Consider the following 21,556-nt stretch of genomic DNA (forward strand, 5'->3'; position numbering starts at 1 on the left):
TCAGAATAGAAACGAGTTTTCAACTCACTTTTTGAAAATAGAATTTCTGTGCTGAAATCCTTTTGATACTTCAGGCTGACTTAAGGTATTCCAGAAAATAACACACCAAATTCCAGGTGTCTTGCTGCAATCTCTGCTGTTTGCGATGTCATGGATTGATGTATTTTGGGATATCCTCTCTGAAACGGGAAGTGTTAAGCAGATTTTTAAAACTTTGCAAGTGGGGAGAAATTATAAGGAAGCTTTAGTGTTTTTCTGTGCAGTGCTCTAACTCAGGCAGTAGAGGGCACTTACTACAGACTTCCGGGCTTAACTTGGTTCTCATTTGTTTCTTTTCAATTCACCAAATACTGGTTTTGGCACACGAACTTGTGTTGCAACCACCCAACTATCCTCCAACAGGACAAGGTTGCCTGTAGAGCCACAAGATGTGTCCTTAAGGTGTCTATTCAAGATCATTGATGGATGGTACAAGGCTGTCCCTCTTTCTTTTGGGGTGGGAGCAATAAATTAGATTCAGCAAAAGAGCTCTGTGTGTCATGCTATTAAACAACTACTCATAATTGTTTTCTGTGATATCAATACACTTTCTTATAATTCTGCATACTTCCAACTAAGTTATCTGTGATTTCTCTGAGTATTAATTATATTCCAATTTTGTAAATGTACTCCGTTTAGATTATTGGGACCATTAAAATATTGATTGTGTTTCTCAGCTTTTATTTGTGAGACATCAGTTCAAAATAGCATTCTTCAGTGAGCTGAAACAGGATACACAGAATGCTCTAAAGTAAGTAAACTTTCTTTTTTCACAGTGACTTCTCTTACTATTATGATAGCTTCAAGGTTAGTGAAATGTAAAACTTAAATTTATATTTGGGCAATTGTAACAAATCAAGCAGTCAATATTTTTGAGCTTATTCTACAGTGTAACAACTTGTGTTTTTGTTAGTCTGTTTTGTTCAGAGTAAATGTTGATACAAAGAATCTTCTTGAGTTTGTGTTCAACTTCTTCATACTTCAAATATGTTTCTGAAATTACACTGATATAAAATAACTTTTAGAAGTACAAAGGTTAAGGTTCCAACTTCAACTCTAACGGATGTGTTGTACATTAAGACCTAAATAGCAATGAATTAAACTCTACCTTTAAGACAAAGGGCATAGAAAATACTCTAGACACATACGCACTCACACGCCCCTTTCTTCCCCCCCCACAATTGCTCTTGGAGCCTTAACGGTTGCATTTCCTTAATGATGTGCAGCTGTGCAATCTTAATGTTGCTTTAAAATGACTTTTGCATCTAATTCCATGTTTATTTACTTTCTTTAATGAAAATTTGGAGAGGCATGTATTTGCCTATTCTTAATGTCAGCATTTAAATGGTCTCAATTGGGCTCTAAAGGTCACATTTCTATTAAGATGAATGGAATATAGGAAAGGTAAGCTCCTAATCTTTACTATTATTTGTCAGTATCTTCTTAATAAAAAAAAAGAGTCCACCAGTTGACCGGTTTCTTACTCATGTTTAAAGTTGAGCGTGTGCTTAATTGCTTTTGTTGGATAGACTTCATAGTCAGTTGCATGCTTAGAGCTGACCCTGAGGTGGTATTACTTAGCGTATCTTGCCAAGGAAAAGCATTTCATGGATACTTTCTGCCAAGATTTCTGAATTTCACTTTTGGATATTTTTATATGTATCTCTGAAACCAAAAGCTGTAACTCAATCCAAACTTCACAATATCCTCATTTACTTTTTTGTTGCTTAACAAAAAAAAGTCAGCTTCTGACTTCTGTGCTACATCCTTGAATATGTGCTACTATTTATGAAATCTGAAGATGTACTAGTATTTCAGAAATGTCTTTAACATTCTTTTGGGAACATGTAACCCCAGTGTTCTTTTGACTATTGCAGTTTGTGTTCAGTCTGCCTGTTTGTAGAGATCAATGAAGCAAAAAAGCACAGAGTTTGAGGGGGTTTTTTCTTTTTAAATCACCCTTAAACTGCTGATTGGAAAAAGGCAGGAAAGTTTTGTCATGACCAATAAATAGAAAGTTTGCTTGAGGATGTTGTGAATGCAGAGTCAGTTGTATGTGTTACTGTTATCAATGAGCTTTTCACCAAAAAAAATATTTTCATTGAATGCAGATTTTCTTTTTCAATAGTCATTCATGAATAATTGTTTTGGTACTGCCAACACACCTAACTTCTAAACATTCATATTTAGAAATTACAGAACTGCATATAATCTTGTACATGAATTGAGGGCGCATGAAACGAACATGTTGGAAATCAAGACCATGGCAGGATTTATAAACTACAAGGTAACAAATGTGGTGTAACCTTTAGCAAACCTGTAAATTTTAAAAAATGAAGGTAGCTGAAGGACTCAATCTGTAAAGATTTAATTTTAAAAATACATCTCCTATATTACTGCTTTTAGAGCATTATCTAGCTCTAAATTACTACCCGACTGCAGGCCCCCTAAATTCCAGCTTGTGGAGGTTACTTCAAATTCCAAGGAGAAAATACCTTCTCAGTAGAAGTTGAGTTCAGGTGTTTAAAACTGTGATTTTATTTTTTTAAGGGGCTAGACCTTACATGGGGCTCAATCCCATGAAGAGCTTAGCACCCCCTCAATTCCCAATTGAAGTCAGTGGGAATAAACAGCACTTTACAGAAACAAGTTCATGTAGCCTATAGATTATTGATCCCCCCCCCGTTTTTAAAGGTGGAGAAGGAAAAGTAATCCTGAGGAAAGAATGGCTCTTCCTTTGGAAGAACAGATTTTAGAGGTCCTTGGGTCAGCAAAGTGTCTTCCTACCTACCAATTTAAAAAAAAAAAAAAAAAATGTTGTTGGAGCTGGTCCTCAACCAGGCCCTTGAAAAGGACATCCAGCAGGTTTGGATTACTGCAGACTTCATAGCCTCTGTGGGGAAGATCTCCAAAGCGTTTCTGGCACTGTCCATCCCTCCTCTCCCAAGTAGCTCAGCAATTCTATGCTGGATTTGGGAGTGTGTGTGGTGGTCACTCTCTTCTGAGGTGAGGTTTGGTCTGTGCCTTTGATCTTTTTTTTTTTTTCTGGAGAGAACTCATCATTCAGTTCTTGCCATAATTTATATGGAGGGCCATGGGGATAATATGTGGCACAGAACCCTGCTTGCTTCATATAAAATGCTATAAGGTGTTATATCTAACCTTCATTTTTATATTGTTTTTACTTCTAAATTGTTTGGGATCTTATCATTTACCTACTACGTTTCTAATGTTAGATTTACTTTTAGAAATTTGAACTTTGATTAGACTGATAAAGATTTTCAAGTCTTTCTTTTATTTTGATTCTTGTAGATTTGTCGCCTCTGTTTTCAGCATAACACCCCATTGGATGCAATTGCTCAGTTCAGGAAGCACATTGACTTGTGCAAGAAAAAAATAGGCAGTGCAGAGTTGGCTTTTGAGCATGCTGCCTGGATGTCTAAACAGTATGTTTTTACTAAGTAATACTTCCATTGTAGCTCATGTATAAGTATTTCACAAAGTTAATTTTTTATGTCTAGAGAAGCATGAAATTCTGAATTTTCCTTCATGAAAGAGATGTAATAGATATTAAAAGATATGATATATCATAGTTATGCATTTATTAGTTTAATTGTTCTGTGTCAGTGTGCTCTGCATTAATAACGGATAGTAATTCATAACTGGTGGGAATCAACATGTGGTACCTACTGTGAGATTGAGTCTGGTCCTACAGTTGTTATTAGAAGCTTTGTCTAACTGATTTCAGCGGGAATTTAATCTAAAACTTCATAATGTATGCCAAGCTCACAAAGACATCATATTATCATAACATTATACTGGGTATAATGCAGGCCATAGCTATAAATATTGCTCTCCTCTGGGGGGGAAGGGAGTGGCGTGGGGGAGGGTTCTGCATGTTGGGATTGCCCCAAGTTAGTGAGGAGGAGTTAGGAGGCATTCATTGTCATTGCCCAGTCTTTATTTGTTCTGCATGTAAAGGGAGGACTTCAGTATCCAGGGCAGCATCGCTCATGAGCACTGAATGCATGTGGAAATTAAAACCCAACACATTTTACAAAACATATAACAAATATTTCAAAATAGCTATGCCCTGACCCTAGCAGTTCTGCACCCACATGAATGCAGTTGTAGGAATGGGTCATTGAGATTCAAAAACCTATGAAAGCCTTGGATGAACTGGAGCTTTAATTTAATTTACAGTGACACTTTAGTTCAAATCTGTTGTGTATTGTACTTAACCATAGCCACATATATCATACAGTTAAAGCTTAATCTTACATTTTATAGTAAATATTAAGGTAAAAAATGTTGTTGTTTTTAAAGATTTCAGGCCTTTGGAGACTTGTTTGATGAGGCTATTAAACTAGGCTTGACAGCAATTCAGACTCAGAATCCAGGTTTCTATTACCAGCAAGCGGCATACTACGCACAGGAGCGGAAGCAACTAGCAAACATACTCTGTAACCATGACGTAAGTTGCATACTGTTTGCCAATCAGCTAACTTTTTGTTCTAAAACTTTATTTATTAAAGTTTCACTGTAGTATAGATGAAGCCAAATCCAACAATATGCCTTTATTAGCAAATCTAGGAACAGAAATACCCAGTACGGTATTTGGAAGGATTGACCATGAGTGAATAAATAATCATCACTTTATCCCAAATGACCTCAACTGTAAAAAAAACAAACAAAAAAACAACAATTTTTAGTTATGTAGCAGATTTTAAGTAAAATATTTTCTAAATGTTTTATAAATTTTTCAGCACTTATCTGGCAGAAAAAGTCTGAAAGAGGAGCCCAATTTGTACTTCGCTATGAACACTTATGTGTAATTATACCTAAGTATACTTTCACACTGACCTGTGTCAATCATTTAAAATATGATGCTGAATTCCTACTGATGCTACTTACCTGTCACATGCTGGGTAATCTAGGTAAGCACCAGTTAAAAAGGATATACAAAACTGCCTATGACTGTGCAGACTTTAAAAGGAAAAGTAATTAGTTTACACCAATTGCAAGTTATGCTAAAAACAAATGAAAGCAAATAGGCTGTGGTGTTAGACTGAATTGAGAACGTAAGAATGGTCTGACCCACTACAGCCAATGGTGCATCTAGCCCGGTATCCTGACTTCTGACCGTGACTAGTGCCAGATGCTTCAGGGGGAATGAACACAACAGGGCAATGCCATCCCATCATCCAGTCCCAGCATCTGGCAGTCAGAGGCTTAGGTACACCCAGAGCACGTGGTTGCATCCCTGACCATATTGGCTGCTAGCCTTGATGGACCTATTTTCCTATTCTCCTATCTAATTCTTTTTTGAACCCATTTATACTTTTCACCTTCACAACAACCCCTGGCAATGAGTTCCACAGGTTGACTGTGTATTGTATGAAGAAGTACTTCTTTATATTTGTTTTAAACCTGCCGCCTATTAATGTCATTGAGTGACCCCTCCTTCTTGTATTATGGGAAGGGGTAAATAACACTTCCTTATTCACTTTCTCCATACCATTCATGATTTTATGGTGTCATCTCTCTCCCTTAATCATCTCTTTTCTAAACTAAACAGTTCCAGTCATTTTAATCTCTCCTCATATAAAAGCTGTTCCATACCAGTCGTTTTTGTTGTTCTCTGTACCTTTTCCAATTCTAATATATCTTTTTTGAGATGGGGTGATGAGAACTGCATGCAGCATTGAAGTTGTGGGTGTGCCATGGATTTATATAGCGACATTATTATTATCTATCCCTTTTCTAATGGTTCCTAACATTCTGTTAGCTATTTTTACTGCCACTGCACATTGAGCAGATGTTTTCAGAGTTCTATCCACAATGACTCCAAGATCTCTTTCTTGAGTGGTAACGGCTAATTTAGATCCCATCAATTTATATGTATAGCTGGGATTATGTTTTTCAATGTGCATTTTTTTTACTTATACCAGTATTGAATTTTATCTGACTTTTGTTGCCCAGTCACCCAGTTTTGTGAAATCCTTTGTAACTCTTCAGTCTGTTTTGGACTTAACTATCTTGAGTAATTTTGTATCGTATTGTCTGCCATCTTTGTCCCTCACCATTCACCCCTTTTTCCAGATCATTTATGAATATGTCGAACAGCTCTGGTTCCAGTGCAGATCCTTGCAGGACCTTATTATTTAAGTCTTTCCATTGTGAAAACTGACCATTTATTCCTACCCTTTCATACCTTTTAACCAGGTACTGATCCATGATAGGACCTTCTCTCTTATCCCATGACTGCTTAGTTTGCTCAAGATCCTTTGAGTAACCTTGTCAAAGACTTTCCGAGAGTCCAGTACGCTATATCAACTGGATCACCTTTGTCCACCTGCTTTATGACACCCTCAGAGAATTCTAATAGATTGGTGAGACATAATTCCCTTTACAAAAGCAGTGTTGACTCTTCCCCAACATATTGTGTTCATCTGTGTGTTTGGTAATTCTGTTCTTTACTACAGTTTCAACCAGTTTGCACGTTACTGAAGTTAGGCTTACTGACCTGTAATTGGCAAGATTTGCCTCTGGAGCCTTTTTTTTTTTTTTTAAAAATTTGTATTACATTAGTTATTCTCCAATCTTCTGGTGCAGAGGCTGATTTAAGCAATAGGTTTCATACCACAGTTAATAGTTCTGCAATAGTTCCTTCAGAACTCATAGGTGACTACCATCTGCTCCTGGTGACTTACTACTGTTCAAATTATTAATTTTTTCCAAAACCTTCTCTATTTATACCTCAATGTGAGACAGTTCCTTAGATTTATCACCTAAAAATAATGGCACAGGTGCAGGAATCTCTTTCACATCGTCTGCAGTGAAGATTGACGCAGATAATTCATTTAGCTTCTCTGCTATGGCCTTGTCTTCCTTGAGTGCTCCTTTAGCACTCAAGTTGGGTTGTCCAGTGGCCCCACTGATTGTTTGACAGCCTGCCTGCTTTTGATGTACTGAAAAAAAAATTGTTGTTAGTTTTTGTCTTGTTGCTCTTCAAATTCTTGTTGTGGCCTACCTAATTATACTTTTACGGTTGACTTGCCAGAGTTTATGCTTCTGTTTTCCTCAGTGGGATTTGACTTCCAATTTATAAAGATGCCTTTTTGGCTCTAACCATCTCTTTTACTCTGTTTAGCCATAGTGGCATTTTCTTGTTGTTGGTCATTACTGTTTGTGTTTTTTTTTTTTAATTTGGAATATACATTTAGTTTGAGCCTCTATTATGATGTTTTGCTGCTTGCAGGCATTTCATTTCACTCTTGTGACTGTTCCTTTTAATTTCTGTTTAACTACCTTCCTCATTTTTGTGTCATTCCCACCACAGTAGCATTTAAAAAGGGGTTTCTTTGGTATTTTCCTCTCTACAAGGATATTAAATTTAATTACATTATGGTTGCTATCACTTAGTGGTTCAGCTATATTCACCTCTTCGTCCAGATCCTGTGTGCCACTTAGGACTAAATCAAGAATTGCCTCTGCCCTTGTGGGTTCCAGGACTAGCTGCTCCAAGAAGCAGTCATTATTCGTGTCCAGAAATTTTATCTCTGCATCCCATTCTGAGGTGACATGTACCCAGTCAGTATATGGGGGGGGAGGGGGTAGTTGAAATCCCCCATTATTATTGGGTTTTCTCTTTTTTGTAGCCTTTCTATCTTTCTGAGCATTTCACTGTCACAATTGCCATCCTGGTCATGTGGTTGGTAGTCTATTCCTACTGCTACACTCATTATTCAAGCATGGAATTTCTATCCATAGAGATTCTATGATACAGTTTGAGTCATTTAAGATTTTTACTATATTTGACTCTATACTTACTTTCATATATAGTGCCACTCCCCCACCAGTATGATCTACTCTGTCATTCCTATAAATTTTGCACCCTGGTATTACCATGGCCTATTGATTATCATTGTTCTAACAAGTTTCTATGGTGCCTATTATATCAGTATCCTCATTTAATACCAGACACTCAAGTTCACGCATCATAGTATTTAGCCTTCTAGCATTTGAATACAACCACTTACTAAATGTGTCAATATTTAGTTGTATGCCTTCATGTGATGTAATTGAATGGGACTCCTTTTCATTTGACTGTTTCTCCTTAGTTTCTACCTGTACTTTGTCAACTTCTATCCTCTTCTGTTTGCTAGGATCTAGAGAAACCCCTTTATTAAATCCTCCCCAAAGGATGTCTCTGTTCAAACCATGTGCTACTCCATACCTGTCAGCTTTCCCGTATCCTTTACTTTAAAAACTCCTCTATGACCTTTTCAATTCCATATTCCAGTATTACACTTCTCAGTTGCTTATGTGGTTTCCTGGTAAGTAAATATTTTACACAAATGGTTGAAAAAGTTAAATACATTAAGAACTTTATACTCTTTTTGCTCTTTAAATGTGTACGTTTTTGCTTATGTACTTCAACAGTGTTATCTTTCATACTTTTGAAATATGAACCCTTTCTAAAGGCTATATTTGCTGAATTTACAGTCTTCTATCAGCTATCCCAATCCGGATCCACTGGAAACTCAAACTGGAGTGCTTGACTTCTATGGACAGAGATCATGGCGTCAGGGAATACTAAGTAAATACATTTTCTGTTTTTAATTCCTACAGAGGTCAGGCAAAGGGATTGAGGTCCTGATCCTGTAATTAGCTCTGGATTGGCAGACTCTCTGCACCTGTGTACAGTCAACTGATTTCAGTGAGACTGAGTAGTGCAGTGATCTGCCCTGCAGAACCAATTACAGGACGAGGTCCTTCATTTGTCCTTTTAACTTGGCAGTGTAAATCTGAAGTGTAATTCAGAAAGGTGTACATCTAGAATCTTATTTCTGTAAGTTTTCTCCTTTGTAGATGACTATATACCTTGTACCTAACTAGAGAGGTGTTTAAACTAGTTACTGGTGTAATACAAAATAAATAGTACACAAAATAGTGATACCAGTTTTACATTTTATTCCTCTGGGTTGTGATTATGCATATGTGTTGATGGTTTTTTGTTTTGTTAATATTGTCTTTTCTAAAACTGTGGCAAGTATGATGGGCCTAGCTAGAAGTGAGAGTGTGAAGTCCCCATAATGTCCCCAAAAATTCTCTTGGACTAAAAGTAAGAATCAAGAAGAAGTTAGACAAGAGAGTAAGAACCAAAAACTGGGGGCAGAGAGAGAGACACAAGAAAGACAGAGGGGCCACAGTATCATAGAGGCCTTAATATAAATGAGAATCAGGCTTGCAAACTCATCCCATTGTAAATAGTACCTGACTGTGGCAGACAAGAACTGTCAGCAACACCTTTTGAGTTATCAAAATAGATTTAGAGGGAAAAGCTGAATCACTAGATATGAAGTTGGAAAGGCTATATGTTCTATTTTCACCAGCAGCTGCGCATTGAGTTTATGCACTTTGCCTTTGAAATGCTCATACTGTCGAATCCAACGTTTTTCTCTCATTGATCACCTGGATGCACCTTTAGGCATAGCAACTTTTGATGTCCTTAAAACGTTCTCCTTCTGGTGTTACCAGTCATGATACAGTGGTGCCATTTTGAGAATATAATTGGTTGGTTAACTGTGTGTGTGATTTAAAACGTTGAGTCTTGAATCAAAATTATAAATATCAGTGGAGTTTAAAAGTGAATAAAACTTTGTTTCCTACTAAGGGTTCTGTCTTCCTGCAACAATTGACAGTCTTATAAATGCATTTTAAAAAAAACGGAGCAGCATTCCTTTAAGAGTTGATGTTGCCAACTATTGGTAGAGAAACACAACTGTGAAGTCATTACTTAGAAGCTAGCAAATAGTTTGTCTCATACTAAACTCTTACAAATATATTCTATTCTATCCAATGATCTGGGCATCTTTGAAAACTCTGTTTTAAAAACATCTAAGTTCCCTTTTAAATTATTAATAATGTGCTGGTTTGAAAGAATGTTTGTTCCAAAATTATCTTTATAGAACAGAGAATACAGCAGAGTTCTCCAAACTTAAACATTCTTTCTCCTAAGAGATGACAATGTGAAGAATCTAAATATGCCTGAGTTTGAACTTGCTTTACGTACACTTATCTTGTTGTTGTGAAAAAACAGTAATTCCCTTTGGGACTGGACAAAATTCCAATTCAATGGACTTTTCATTATCATTTGCAGGCTTTGATCTTTCTGATCCAGAAAAAGAAAAGGTGGGAATTCTAGCCCTGCAACTAAAAGAGAAAATTGTTCCTCACTCTGTAAGTTTATCTTAGAAATTTCTATATTTTTCTAACACTATTTTGAAGTATAAATATTGCTATATCACTACTGCTAATTTATCTGTTAGGAGCTAATAATCACTTTGCTGAGTAATGCTGTAGCACAGTTCAAGAAATACAAATGTCCAAGGATGAAGAGTCACTTAAGTAAGTATCAATTACCTAACAAATCTTTTTGAAAATCTTTGCAACAATATTTTAAGTATTGGATTGTAGACATATGACTTTGTTCTTTTCAGTGGTTCAGATGGGTGAAGAATATTATTATGCTAAAGATTACACCAAAGCTCTGAAGTAAGTATTATTTGAATGATTCCTTAGTGCATTATTTTTCTCATCTGGAACATAGATCTTATCAATTGTGAGATGGTTTGGAAATTAATTTCAGACTTCTGTTACCTTGATGTGAGTGAATTTGAGATTGCTGATTCCCGCTTACTGACCCACTGCATGGTCCACTTCAGAAGTTACAAAGAAAGAGAGAAAGAGAGAGAATCTCAGCCAATCGTCCACAAGTAAACAATTACCCAGTGGGACAACTAAGAGACACCTACAAATTGGAATATACTGTCTGATAGTTGCACAGAGAATTTAATTACTTGTACTCCTCTCAGATGTTTAGCATTCAAGACATAAGAAAAATATAGTTTAAATCTAAAGCTTAAAAGAAAATTTCAGAATGTTTTGTCTATACTTACTTAAATAATTAGGGAAGGTAGTTATTTCTATTTAATAGGGCTGTCAAGCTATTAAAAAAATTAATCGTGATTAATCACCCTATTTAAACAATAATAGAATTCTATTTTATTTAAATATTTTTGGATGTTTTCTATATTTTTCAAATTGATTTCAGTTACAACACAGAATAAAAAGTGTGCAGTGCTCACTTTATATTTTTTATTACAAATATTTGCACTGTAAAAAAACAAAATAAACAGTATTCTTCAATTCACTTAATACAAGTATTTGTAGTGCAATCTCTTTATCAACTTACAAATGTAGAATTATGTACAAAAAAAACTACATTCAAAAATAAAATAATCTAAAACTTTAGAGTCCACTCAGTCCTATTTCAGCCAATCGCTCAGACAAACAAACTAGTTAGATTACTATTTGCAGGAGATAATGCTGCCCTCTTTTTGTTTACAATGTCACCTGAAAGTGAGAACAGGTGTTCGCATGGCACTGTTGTAGCCGGCCTCGCAAGATATTTAAGGGCCGGATGCGCTAAAGATTCATATGTCCCTTCATGCTACAACCACCATTCCAGAGGACATACATCCATGCTGATGGCAGGTTCTGCTTGATAACGATCTAAAGCAGAGCCGACCGATGCATGATCATTTTCATCATCTGAGTCAAATCCCACCAGCAGAAGGTTGGTTTTCTTTTTTGGTGGTTTGGGTTCCATAGTTTCTGCGTCAGTGTTGCCCTTTTAAGGCTTCTGAAAGTATGCTCCGCACCTCGTCCTTCTCAGAATTTGGAAGGCACTTCAGATTCTTAAATCTCGGGTCGAGTGCTGTATTTATCCTTAGAAATCTCACACTGGTACTTTCTGTACATTTTATCAGATCTGCTGTGAAAGCATTCTTAAAAAGAACATGTGCTGGGTCATCATCCGAGACTCCTATAACATGAAAGTGCACTTGAAAGTGCTATGTGAAAACCATGTTCTTACTTTCAGGTGACGTTGTAAATAAGAAGCAGGCAGCAGTATCTCCCGTAAATGTAAACAAACTTGTTTGGCTTAGCGATAGGCTGAACAAGAAGTAGGACTGAGTGGATTTGTAGGCTCTAAAGTTTTACATTGTTTTGTTTTTTTTGAGTGCAGTTATGCAAGTTACACTTTCACAATAAAAGAAAAGGAGTACTTGTGGCACGTTAGAGACTAACTAATTTATTTGAGCATGAGCTTTCGTGAGCTACAGATGAAGTGAGCTGTAGCTCACGAAAGCTCATGCTCAAATAAATTGGTTAGTCTCTAAGGTGCCACAAGTACTCCTTTTCTTTTTGCGAATACAGACTAACACGGCTGTTACTCTGAAACCTTTCACGATAAAGAGATTGCACTACAGACCTTGTATGAGGTGAATTGAAAAATACTGTTTCTTATGTTTTACAGTGCAAATATTTGTAAAAAAATAATATAAAGTGAGTACTGTACACTTTGTATTCTGTATTGCAATAGAAATCAATATATTTGAAAATGTAGAAAAACATCCAAAATATTTAATACATTTCAATTGGTATTCTGTTGTTTAACAGTGCGATTAATTCGCGATTAATTTTTTTGAGTTAATCATGTGAGTTAACTGCGATTTAATCGACAGCCCTACTATTTAATATTAAAAGGTAAAAAATGCTGTTTTTTATGTATTAAAAATAACAAACCCTGTTAAGGCAAAGTTTAAGGTTACGCAGGTAACCATTTAAAATCCAGGAAAAACGAAAGCTGTTGGAAGTTTAGGAGTTCCAGGTGTGCTAAAGTTAAATATATAACTTTAATCTTGCGTGAAATCAGTGTTGTGCATTCAGCTTCTTAATTTTGTGTTTCTAAGTGGGAGGGGTTAATGCTTGTGCTACTTAACGTTAAGTATTTTAATACTCCCAGTTAAAGTTGTCAATACAACAGAATGTGATCTTTCAAGGGAGTATGGGTTGGGTAGGAGTGAGCTTGTCCTGTCTTTACTGCTGCTGCTTGGCTGGAAACAATTTTCTGGAAGATCTTGTCTACACAAGAAAGTTTTTACAAGTCATACTGATGTAATTAATTTCTTTCCAGCTGTTGTTTTTAATTCTGTACTTAATGTTAAGGGAGGCAATTTGAGAACTTTTACTGTTGATTTGGTTTCCTTCCTGATAACTGAGATTGGAGAATCTCTTGTTCAAAGTGTTTTGTTCATTTTAGCAAGACGTACATATTTCTCTATTGATTTATGTTTGTGCAGTAAGTGCCAATTAAAAAACCGAAACAATGTTACCTGCAAGTATTACATTTACCATAACGTTTACTATTTTGTGTCTATGCAAAGGTAAATTCAGTGAAATAAACATCCTTTTTTTAAAATGGTGCTCGCTGTCCAATGGATATGTTGCATCTATTTTATAGAAGGTTCTTGATCAGCTATAATAAAAAGAAAGGGGGGGGGGAATAAAGCTTTGTCTGAGTCTCTCTATTGGTAAATCTGTAATTGATTACGCTTTTTGGGGGGAGTTTCAGGCGGGAGGGGAAGATAGGTTTGAGTTGGCTTCAGTATTCTTCACAATATAAGAGGATATCAAGTACATAACCCATAATTTTACTGAATTGTACACTTGTCCCACTTTTTTCCTCTTCCAGGCTGTTGGATTACGTCATGTGTGAATACCGTAGTGAAGGATGGTGGACTCTCCTTACTTCCATATTGACCACAGCTCTCAAATGTTCTTACCTTATGGCACAATTAAAAGATTACATTACTTATTCTCTAGAGCTGTTGGGTAGAGGTATCCTTTAAAGAAATGTATCTCATGCCTACTAGTTATTATAGTATTTGAGTCTTCAACCTTGTCACAAATCATTGTGCCAGTCATATACCTTACATTAGGTCAAATGCATGCCAGTGTAAGGGGTGCAATTCCATCGACTTTGGAGTTGAAACATCTTATGCCAGAGCTGAATTTGGTTCCTTATCTCTAACATAGAAACTTGCACATCTTGCTCTTCAGTTTAATGCGCTGTAAAGTTTGGGAGTGACTGGGGGTTGGAGAAGATGTAATGCATATAACATTTTTAAGATGAGGCCAAAAACTCCATAACTAAAATAGTGTATAGAATACAATATCCGATGTTAAACAGTTGGAAAAAAACGTAGTAAAACATAACCATAGAGAGAGGCTTATTCTCTTTGTGATAGCCTAGCTAAGATCACTTACCTGGCTTACTCTGACCGCACAAAAACAAGACAACACAACCTCTTCCAGAAGGGGTAAGTGAGAACTTTAATATTTAAATAAAGAGTATCCATAACAAAGTATATAAATGTCACTTTTTAACTCCTAGCCAACTACTACATGGTGGCTACACTGGAATAATCCGAACTCTGTTGTGTAGTTTTAGTCTCTTGGATCATTTTTGTTTTTGTTTTGTCTCCAGTTTTTCTGCTTCATATTAACTTGATCTCATTAACTGTTCCCTATCTTTTTCTCTACTTCAAGGGACAATGTCCTTCTGCTGTCAATACACTTGTTTTCTATCTCTTTCAGCTGCCATTTTCAGTCTTATCAGAGCCTGTTGCTTCCACTACTCCAAACCATTCTGTTTGTACTTATAAGCAGAAACTACATGAAACCATTGGCAATGCTTGGAGAACAAATTGCTCCCTTCATAGAATATTACGTTATTCTCTTTGGAATTTTTCCTTCTTGTAAGCTCTAAAATACTTCACGTAGCCAGAATTTGGAGACCATTTATTTTGTCACAATTGAGTGTCTTCCTATTGGCTGAGGTGAGAATAAGAGTGAAGAGTTAAAATGGATAGAAAGTATTAAGTAATGGAATTTGTATTTGGAAATACCAAAGTTCTCATGGAAAGTGTTGCATGAAAGTTGTAGATTTCTGAAGATTAATGCTTTAGGTGTCTTAGTTCAGGGACTAACTTTCTTTTAATAGAAAAAGAAAGATTGGGATTCTACTGGTTTTGTAGTTTAGTTTGCTTTCCTTAATTTTGTTCATTAGCATCCACTTTAAAAGAGGACCAGAAGTCTCGGATAGAAAAGAACCTGATTAAAGTTCTTATGGTAAGCAAGTAGAATTTAGCTTGCTTGAAATGTGCTCAAAAGATTTTTCATTATCTGATTAATTTTATAATCTTTTGTCTGGGTATAGAATGAGAGCCCAGATCCTGAACCTGATTGTGATGCTTCTGCTGTGAAAACGTCACAGAAGCTGTGGACTGACCGCGTTTCCCTAGCAGGCAGCAATATTTTTACAATAGAAGTTCAAGATTTTGTACCATTTGGTAAGTAACAAAGCTTCTAAAACATGGTTATGTCCCAATAAATTATACTTTGGTGTTGTAAATTGCACTCATTTGCTGTAGACACCACTGAGGAGGAATAAATATGCAAAACATGTTCTAACTGCCAGCATTTAGAGCTTGTGGCAACAAATCCATTGATTCTTTATCTACATCACTGGGGTGGGAGGATGGTGAGAAAATCCAAATTATATTTTTTCCCTTTCTCCTTCTCCCAGATGTGATGTGGATAAATGTAATTGGGACAAAAACAGTTTGGGAGCCCTGTCTGAGGAAGAATCCTCTGAGCTGCAACTGGCCCATTGAAGGCCTAACAAACAGTGGAAGAGAGAGAGTTCTGCTGAGAGGGGATGCTGTACCTCTGAAACAGAACTCCCCAGGGACAGGAACAAGGATATGTACTAGCTCAAACCCCACAAATACAGGGGAATGTGCAGGAGGCATTAGCAGCTGCATAATTGCAGTGAAAGTGTGCTGTGTTCTGCTGAACTTCTGTCCCCTTGTCTCACAAAGCCCTGTGTAGGTCCCCAGTATTACGTAGCTTCATGTAGGAGGGCAGTATTTTAACCTTGGTATATTTATGAATAGATGGGACTAAAAGATTGTTCTGTGTAGATGTGTCATGTACAGGGTGTACCCAGGAAGTAGGAGTTTATGGTGGAGTTCAGTTTTCCAGCTTCACAGTCTTATCAACTTAACAAATATCTTTTTGTTTTAAATTCTAGTGCAATGCAAAGCAAAGTTTCTTGCTCCAAGTTTTCATGTTGATGTTCCTGTTGAGTTCGATATTTACTTGAAAGCTGATTGTCCTCATCCAATCAGGTTTTCTAAACTATGTGTCGGCTTCAATAACCAGGTAACTATGTTTCATATGTGGTGATCATCTGTTAGGGGAAAGTTAATGTCTCGTAATGAGTCTTAGTATAACCTTGCAGCTTCATTATACTTTTTCCAGTTTACTGAAAAAGGACCACTTTTACCTTTTATTTTTCTGTTAAAGTGTCCTCTTCTCTGTCACTCTTCTACTGAGGACTGTACTGATTTAATAAAAACATCCGTGATTTAGTAGAGACGACAATACATCTTTTTCTCTCCTTGGTACTTGTAAAACAACACTTTTGAAATTAAACACATTTAAAATCGTCTAGAATTACAAATAAGACTTTCTCTATGTTACATTAACTAGGAGAATTGCACTTTAATTACTGCAAAGTAAAATTATGCACTACTATTGAGACTACTTGTTAGAGGAAATTTTTTATCCTAAATAAACTTTTATCTATCAGTTGCCTAAATGCATTAGGTTTATGACACTAGTATGACAAGCAGAGAGCTCTAACAGGATTTCAACTTTAGTCCACAAAAAGAAAAGGAGGACTTGTGGCACCTTAGAGACTAACCAATTTATTTGAGCATAAGCTTTCGTGATCTACAGCTCACTTCATCGGATGCATTCCTTCATGAAGTTTGATAGATTTCCACTCCGTATGGCTAAATTCAGTGCCTTGCATAATGACAGGTTTCAGAGTAGCAGCCGTGTTAGTCTGTATCCGCAAAAAGAAAAGGTGTACTTATGGCACCTTAGAGACTATCACATTTAGTTACAGCTCATTTCATCGGATGCTTATGCTGAAATAAATTTTTTTAGTCTCTAAGGTGCCACAAGTACTCCTTTCTTTTTGCGGATACAGACTAACACAGCTGCTACTCTGAAACTTTAGTCCAGTAACACAGATTGTCAACATTTATTATATAGATAACTTAATTTTTCTCACTTGCTATAGGAATACAATCAGTACTGTGTAGTAGAAGAAGCATATCAGAAAAGTGATATTCTGGAATATTCATCCCAGGGACCGGTGTGCCTAGTCCCTGGTAAAACAAGAAAATTCACTTTCAGATTTGTTGCAAAAAGTGAAGATGTGGGAAAGAAGATTGAGGTTAGTTATCTAGAGTCACAGGTTTGGCTCTTAAAGCTCAAAATTGCACGGGTGACTGCAATTCTTTACCAGTCGTAATGTCACAGTATTGTGTATATTTAAATGTAACTTGTTTTGTAAATAGCATTACAAGGTTGAGAGTAAGATTGCATTGCTTGCTTTTGGTATTTAACAATTGAAGTATTTTTTTATAAAACTGTTTCTACAAAGCAAATCACAAAAACTTAGATTTCTTGGCACCCACTTCAAAAAACTGATTAGATAGAGACAGGAGGGAGTGAAAAATGCCAAGAGCTTCATACTGAAGGAGAGTGTGTGTGCGTACAGAAATATATATCTGCACATATGCATCCCCATACTGCCACAGTTGCTTAGGTGAAACTGCCTGGACTGCAGAGCCAGTATGTTGAGATTTTAATCTCCTGTGCTGCAAGCAGTTTTAGGGATATGGTGTGTGTGTGCACTTGCGTGCGTGTGTTCTGCAAAATGACTGGAGGATGGTGGGGGGAAAAAACTTTATCTGAATAAACATGTTTCAGATCACCTCTGTGGATTTAATCCTGGGCACCGATACTGGCAGATGTGTGATTCTGAATTGGCGTGGAGGAGGAGGAGATGCTGCTTCATCTCAAGAAGCATTGCAGGCAGCTCGCTCCTTCAAACGGCAACCTAAACTTCCAGATAATGAGGTTCACTGGGACAGCCTGACTATTCAGGCAAACACTATGTAAGTAATAGTTTAAAATGCATAATGGTGCATATCAAAAATATTTCCCATATGTACTGGATCTTTGTAAAATAAATAAAAACTAAAATGTAAATTTTTGAACAAAAATAAGTAGCTCTTAAGGATTTATTTTCTGACATACCTACTGCCCGCCCCCCAGTCAGCAATCTTCATTGTTGTTATTTATTTTATTTTTAAAGAACAGAGCTAGAGCTTACAAAAGAGGTTGATCTCAGTATCTCATTTGTCATGGCCCAAAGATAGACCAAACAGGCTTTAGTACCCTTCTATTCATCCTGTCCCATTTTTTTTCCAGGTAAAACAAACGAGTTATTTACAGCCGTATATAAATACACAAAGAGTCCTGAAAATGCTATACAAGGATATAATTTTTAGTTTATTTACTAACTTTAATACTAACTGGACATTTTCGGAAGAATTAAATTTTCACTTTCACAACATTTGCTGTTTAATGTGGGATTCTGCATCTCTGGTTACACAAATGTGAGCTCCCAACTCTTAGTGGGTCCCCAGTCATTTTTAATAGGATCTGTGCCAGGGTTCTGTGCCACTGATTTTCAGGCATTTCAGATATCCTGTTTCACTAGTCTACCTTCTCTGGAGTTCTCACTTGAGCAACAGGCAACTTTAACCCTAATTAAAATGGACTAAAAATTGAGCCATCCAAGAAATGTGGAGTAACTAACCTTTTCTATTTTTTTCTTTTTTTTCTTTGATTAAAGGATCATTTCTAGAGTGCCAAATATTTCTGTTCAACTCCAGCATGAACCTCCTGCCCTGACTAATGAAATGTATTGTTTGATAGTGACAGTCCAGTCACATGAGAAGACAGTTGCCAAAGATGTGAAGCTCACAGCAGGTTTAAAACCAGGTATTTATTTCTGTCATGGTAGCATCTTAAGGGTCTTATTGTCCTAGTTATTGTACAAAGAGTTAACACAGAGCTACAGAGAGCACACAATCTAAATCTAGGATTTACACAAATCATAATAGGTCAGTTAACAGCTAAATAGGATGGGGGTTAAGAGGTGGACAGGACTATAGTGGATGTGTATGAAGAAATATGCAGTAACAAAGGTCTCATTTGCAGGTGGTTGCCAGCTTAACCAATATTAGACAGTAATGTTTTGTAGGCTTCAACAAAAAAGTCCAGGTTTTAAGGAGGGATTTAAAAGAATTTTCTAGTGATCTAACAATACTGTCAAGTTACTTTTGACAACAAACAGATTGTAGATTTTTCCAGCTGAGCTGCAGCAAGTTCTAATGACAGAATTACATTTAAATCTAATGTATTTTTCTGCTGGACAACATGGGACCAATCTTGTCCCATTTGAAATTATGGGAGCAGGATTGTGGCCGCAGGATTGTGGCTGGTGTTCCTCATGGGGTAACAGTTATATTCCAGGTAGCTTCACATAGTTACACGCTGTTAGTTTGGATTTTGAATTCTTGATGTTATACCTATTGATGACAGTAGTGGTTGAGAAATACACTTTGCTTTGTACGGATAACTGCTAAAATGCATTTGCCTATATATTTTAATACAAGCTCATGCAGAGTCTAATCCAAAGACCATAGAAGTGCGAGCCTTCCCACTGATCAGCTTCACTGTGGTTTTTCGATCAGATTCATAATGGGGTGTCTGACAACATATCAGTGTTCCACCCCCTCCGCACTCGAGTGTCAAAATTTGAGACACAAAGTCATTATGGGTTTGCTGATTACTTAAAAAGAACTATCAAAATTTAATACTTCTGTTATAGGAAAGACTGTTTTCCATGTGACAAGGCATCCATGATATGTGACAGGATGTGACTTCTAAGATTTTTTCATAAGTCTTTGTAAACCCAGTCAACCCATAACTGAACAAAATTCCCACGCATTTTTTACAAATTTGGTCTTACATATGTTCACTGTTTTAAAATATGGAAGACTTGTTCTTTTAAAATTATTGTATTGCAAAATAAAGGATATCTTGTTCGTAATTTGACCCCGATGACTATGAATTGTACATTTCCCACCAACCCTGTTTACCCACTGGCATAGGTTGCTGAAAGGCCATCAGTCTGTGTACTACAAAAAAAAAAAATTTCTTCTGTGATGCATTCATGTTGTAGTTTTGTCTCTGGTTGTTGCTCATTTGGTTGAGATATGTCTGGTAGCAGTGGTGATTGTTTTCTTTGATGCATACTTTAATATTCATAAATAGTGCCTGTTTGCCACAGTGATAAACAACATATAAATTAACAGAATAACTTTGTGGGTATAAAAACAGAATGTTTGTATCCTAGGGCAAGATGCCAATCTGACTCAGAAAACTCATGTGACCCTTAATGGAACAGAAATCTGTGATGATTCTTATCCTGCATTGCTTCCTGATATCCCTGTAGGAGATTTACAGCCAGGAGAAAAGGTGAATCTAATTGCTACCCCCACTCCAATTAAGAAAATGTTTAATAGCTAACTGAAAATGAGCATTAGCTAGTAAGAAGACTTTTTCATACAGATGTCAGAAGGACCAGAATTTTTAGTTTCAGATGTGATGATGCCTAGTATCTGGGCTTCTATCTAATGCAGCAGTCGTTTTATTCAAGGGATGAGCCTTTGACTTCCTCCTTACATTTTAGTTCTATGGGCTAGTTCAATGGAGTGGGTTTGAGGGTGAACAGATCAGCCTCATTGGATTATATTAATTAGATCTCAACTGTGAATCCTTTAACACAAACTTAATTTTGACAGACAGAAATTTTTTTTATTAATGTTATCTCAGCTGCGTATTTAAGTACCTGAGCATGCTGAAGAGTCTCACAGAATTGTTAAGGTTGTTGGCAGACAGTGGACATTAGAGGGATTTCATATTGTAATATAAAGCTAAAGAGAAGGAACAGGATAAAGGAAATGTTCAATTTTCATTCTGCACTTTGAAAGAGGAGAATGAATTCAGGATGCGCTAGTTCTTCTGGTTTTGGGTGGACTTTGATTGCAAATATAGAGTCACTCTATCTTCTGTAAATGCACACTGCAAGCGCTGTAGACTGTACTGATAATTTGTTAGGAGCCTGAGTGCTAAATCTCATAAGGATGCAGAGTTGAGTGACACGTACTGATTTTTTGGTGGTAGTAGGAAGAGAGAAGGATTGGGCTCATGAAACGGAGAGCAGCTGATGTCTGCTACTGAGAGTAATTGTCTTCCTACATCTTCTCCACACAGCAATACATTAAAACTCATGTGGTTTGAACTAGGGCTGTCAAGCGATTAAAAAAATTAATTGCGATTAATCGCACTGTTAAACAATAATAGAATACCATTTATTTAAGTATTTTTGGATGTTTTCTACATTTTCAAATATATTGATTTCAATTACACTACAGAATACAAAGTGTACAGTGCTCACTTTTTATTTATTTTTGATTGCAAGTATTTGCACTTTAAAAAGAAAAAAGAAATTGTATTTTTCAATTCACCTAATACAAGTACTGTAGTGCAGTCTCTTTATCATGAAAGTTGAACTTACAAATGTAGAATTATGGGCAAAAAACCAACT

General features: G+C 36.4%; 1 protein-coding gene across 2 annotated transcripts in view; it reads left to right on the forward strand.

Moving 5' to 3' along the window:
- Positions 1-21,556, forward strand: part of TRAPPC11 (trafficking protein particle complex subunit 11) — a 41,769-nt gene that overhangs the window by 6,721 nt on the left and 13,492 nt on the right. For both annotated transcript variants that reach the window (XM_084625401.1, XM_084625402.1), the window contains exons 7-22: positions 717-790; positions 2,230-2,326; positions 3,352-3,485; positions 4,366-4,513; positions 8,548-8,641; positions 10,205-10,284; positions 10,374-10,452; positions 10,545-10,599; positions 13,646-13,791; positions 15,023-15,084; positions 15,173-15,305; positions 16,049-16,179; positions 17,108-17,263; positions 17,803-17,990; positions 18,734-18,882; positions 20,303-20,424. In XM_084625401.1, the coding sequence (XP_084481527.1) occupies positions 717-790; positions 2,230-2,326; positions 3,352-3,485; positions 4,366-4,513; positions 8,548-8,641; positions 10,205-10,284; positions 10,374-10,452; positions 10,545-10,599; positions 13,646-13,791; positions 15,023-15,084; positions 15,173-15,305; positions 16,049-16,179; positions 17,108-17,263; positions 17,803-17,990; positions 18,734-18,882; positions 20,303-20,424 (1,848 nt within the window). The remainder of the gene's footprint in view (positions 1-716; positions 791-2,229; positions 2,327-3,351; positions 3,486-4,365; positions 4,514-8,547; positions 8,642-10,204; positions 10,285-10,373; positions 10,453-10,544; positions 10,600-13,645; positions 13,792-15,022; positions 15,085-15,172; positions 15,306-16,048; positions 16,180-17,107; positions 17,264-17,802; positions 17,991-18,733; positions 18,883-20,302; positions 20,425-21,556) is intronic.

Source organism: Lepidochelys olivacea, assembly GCF_965140295.1.
Source record: "Lepidochelys olivacea isolate rLepOli2 genome assembly, chromosome: 4".
Taxonomy (NCBI): Eukaryota; Metazoa; Chordata; order Testudines; family Cheloniidae; genus Lepidochelys; species Lepidochelys olivacea.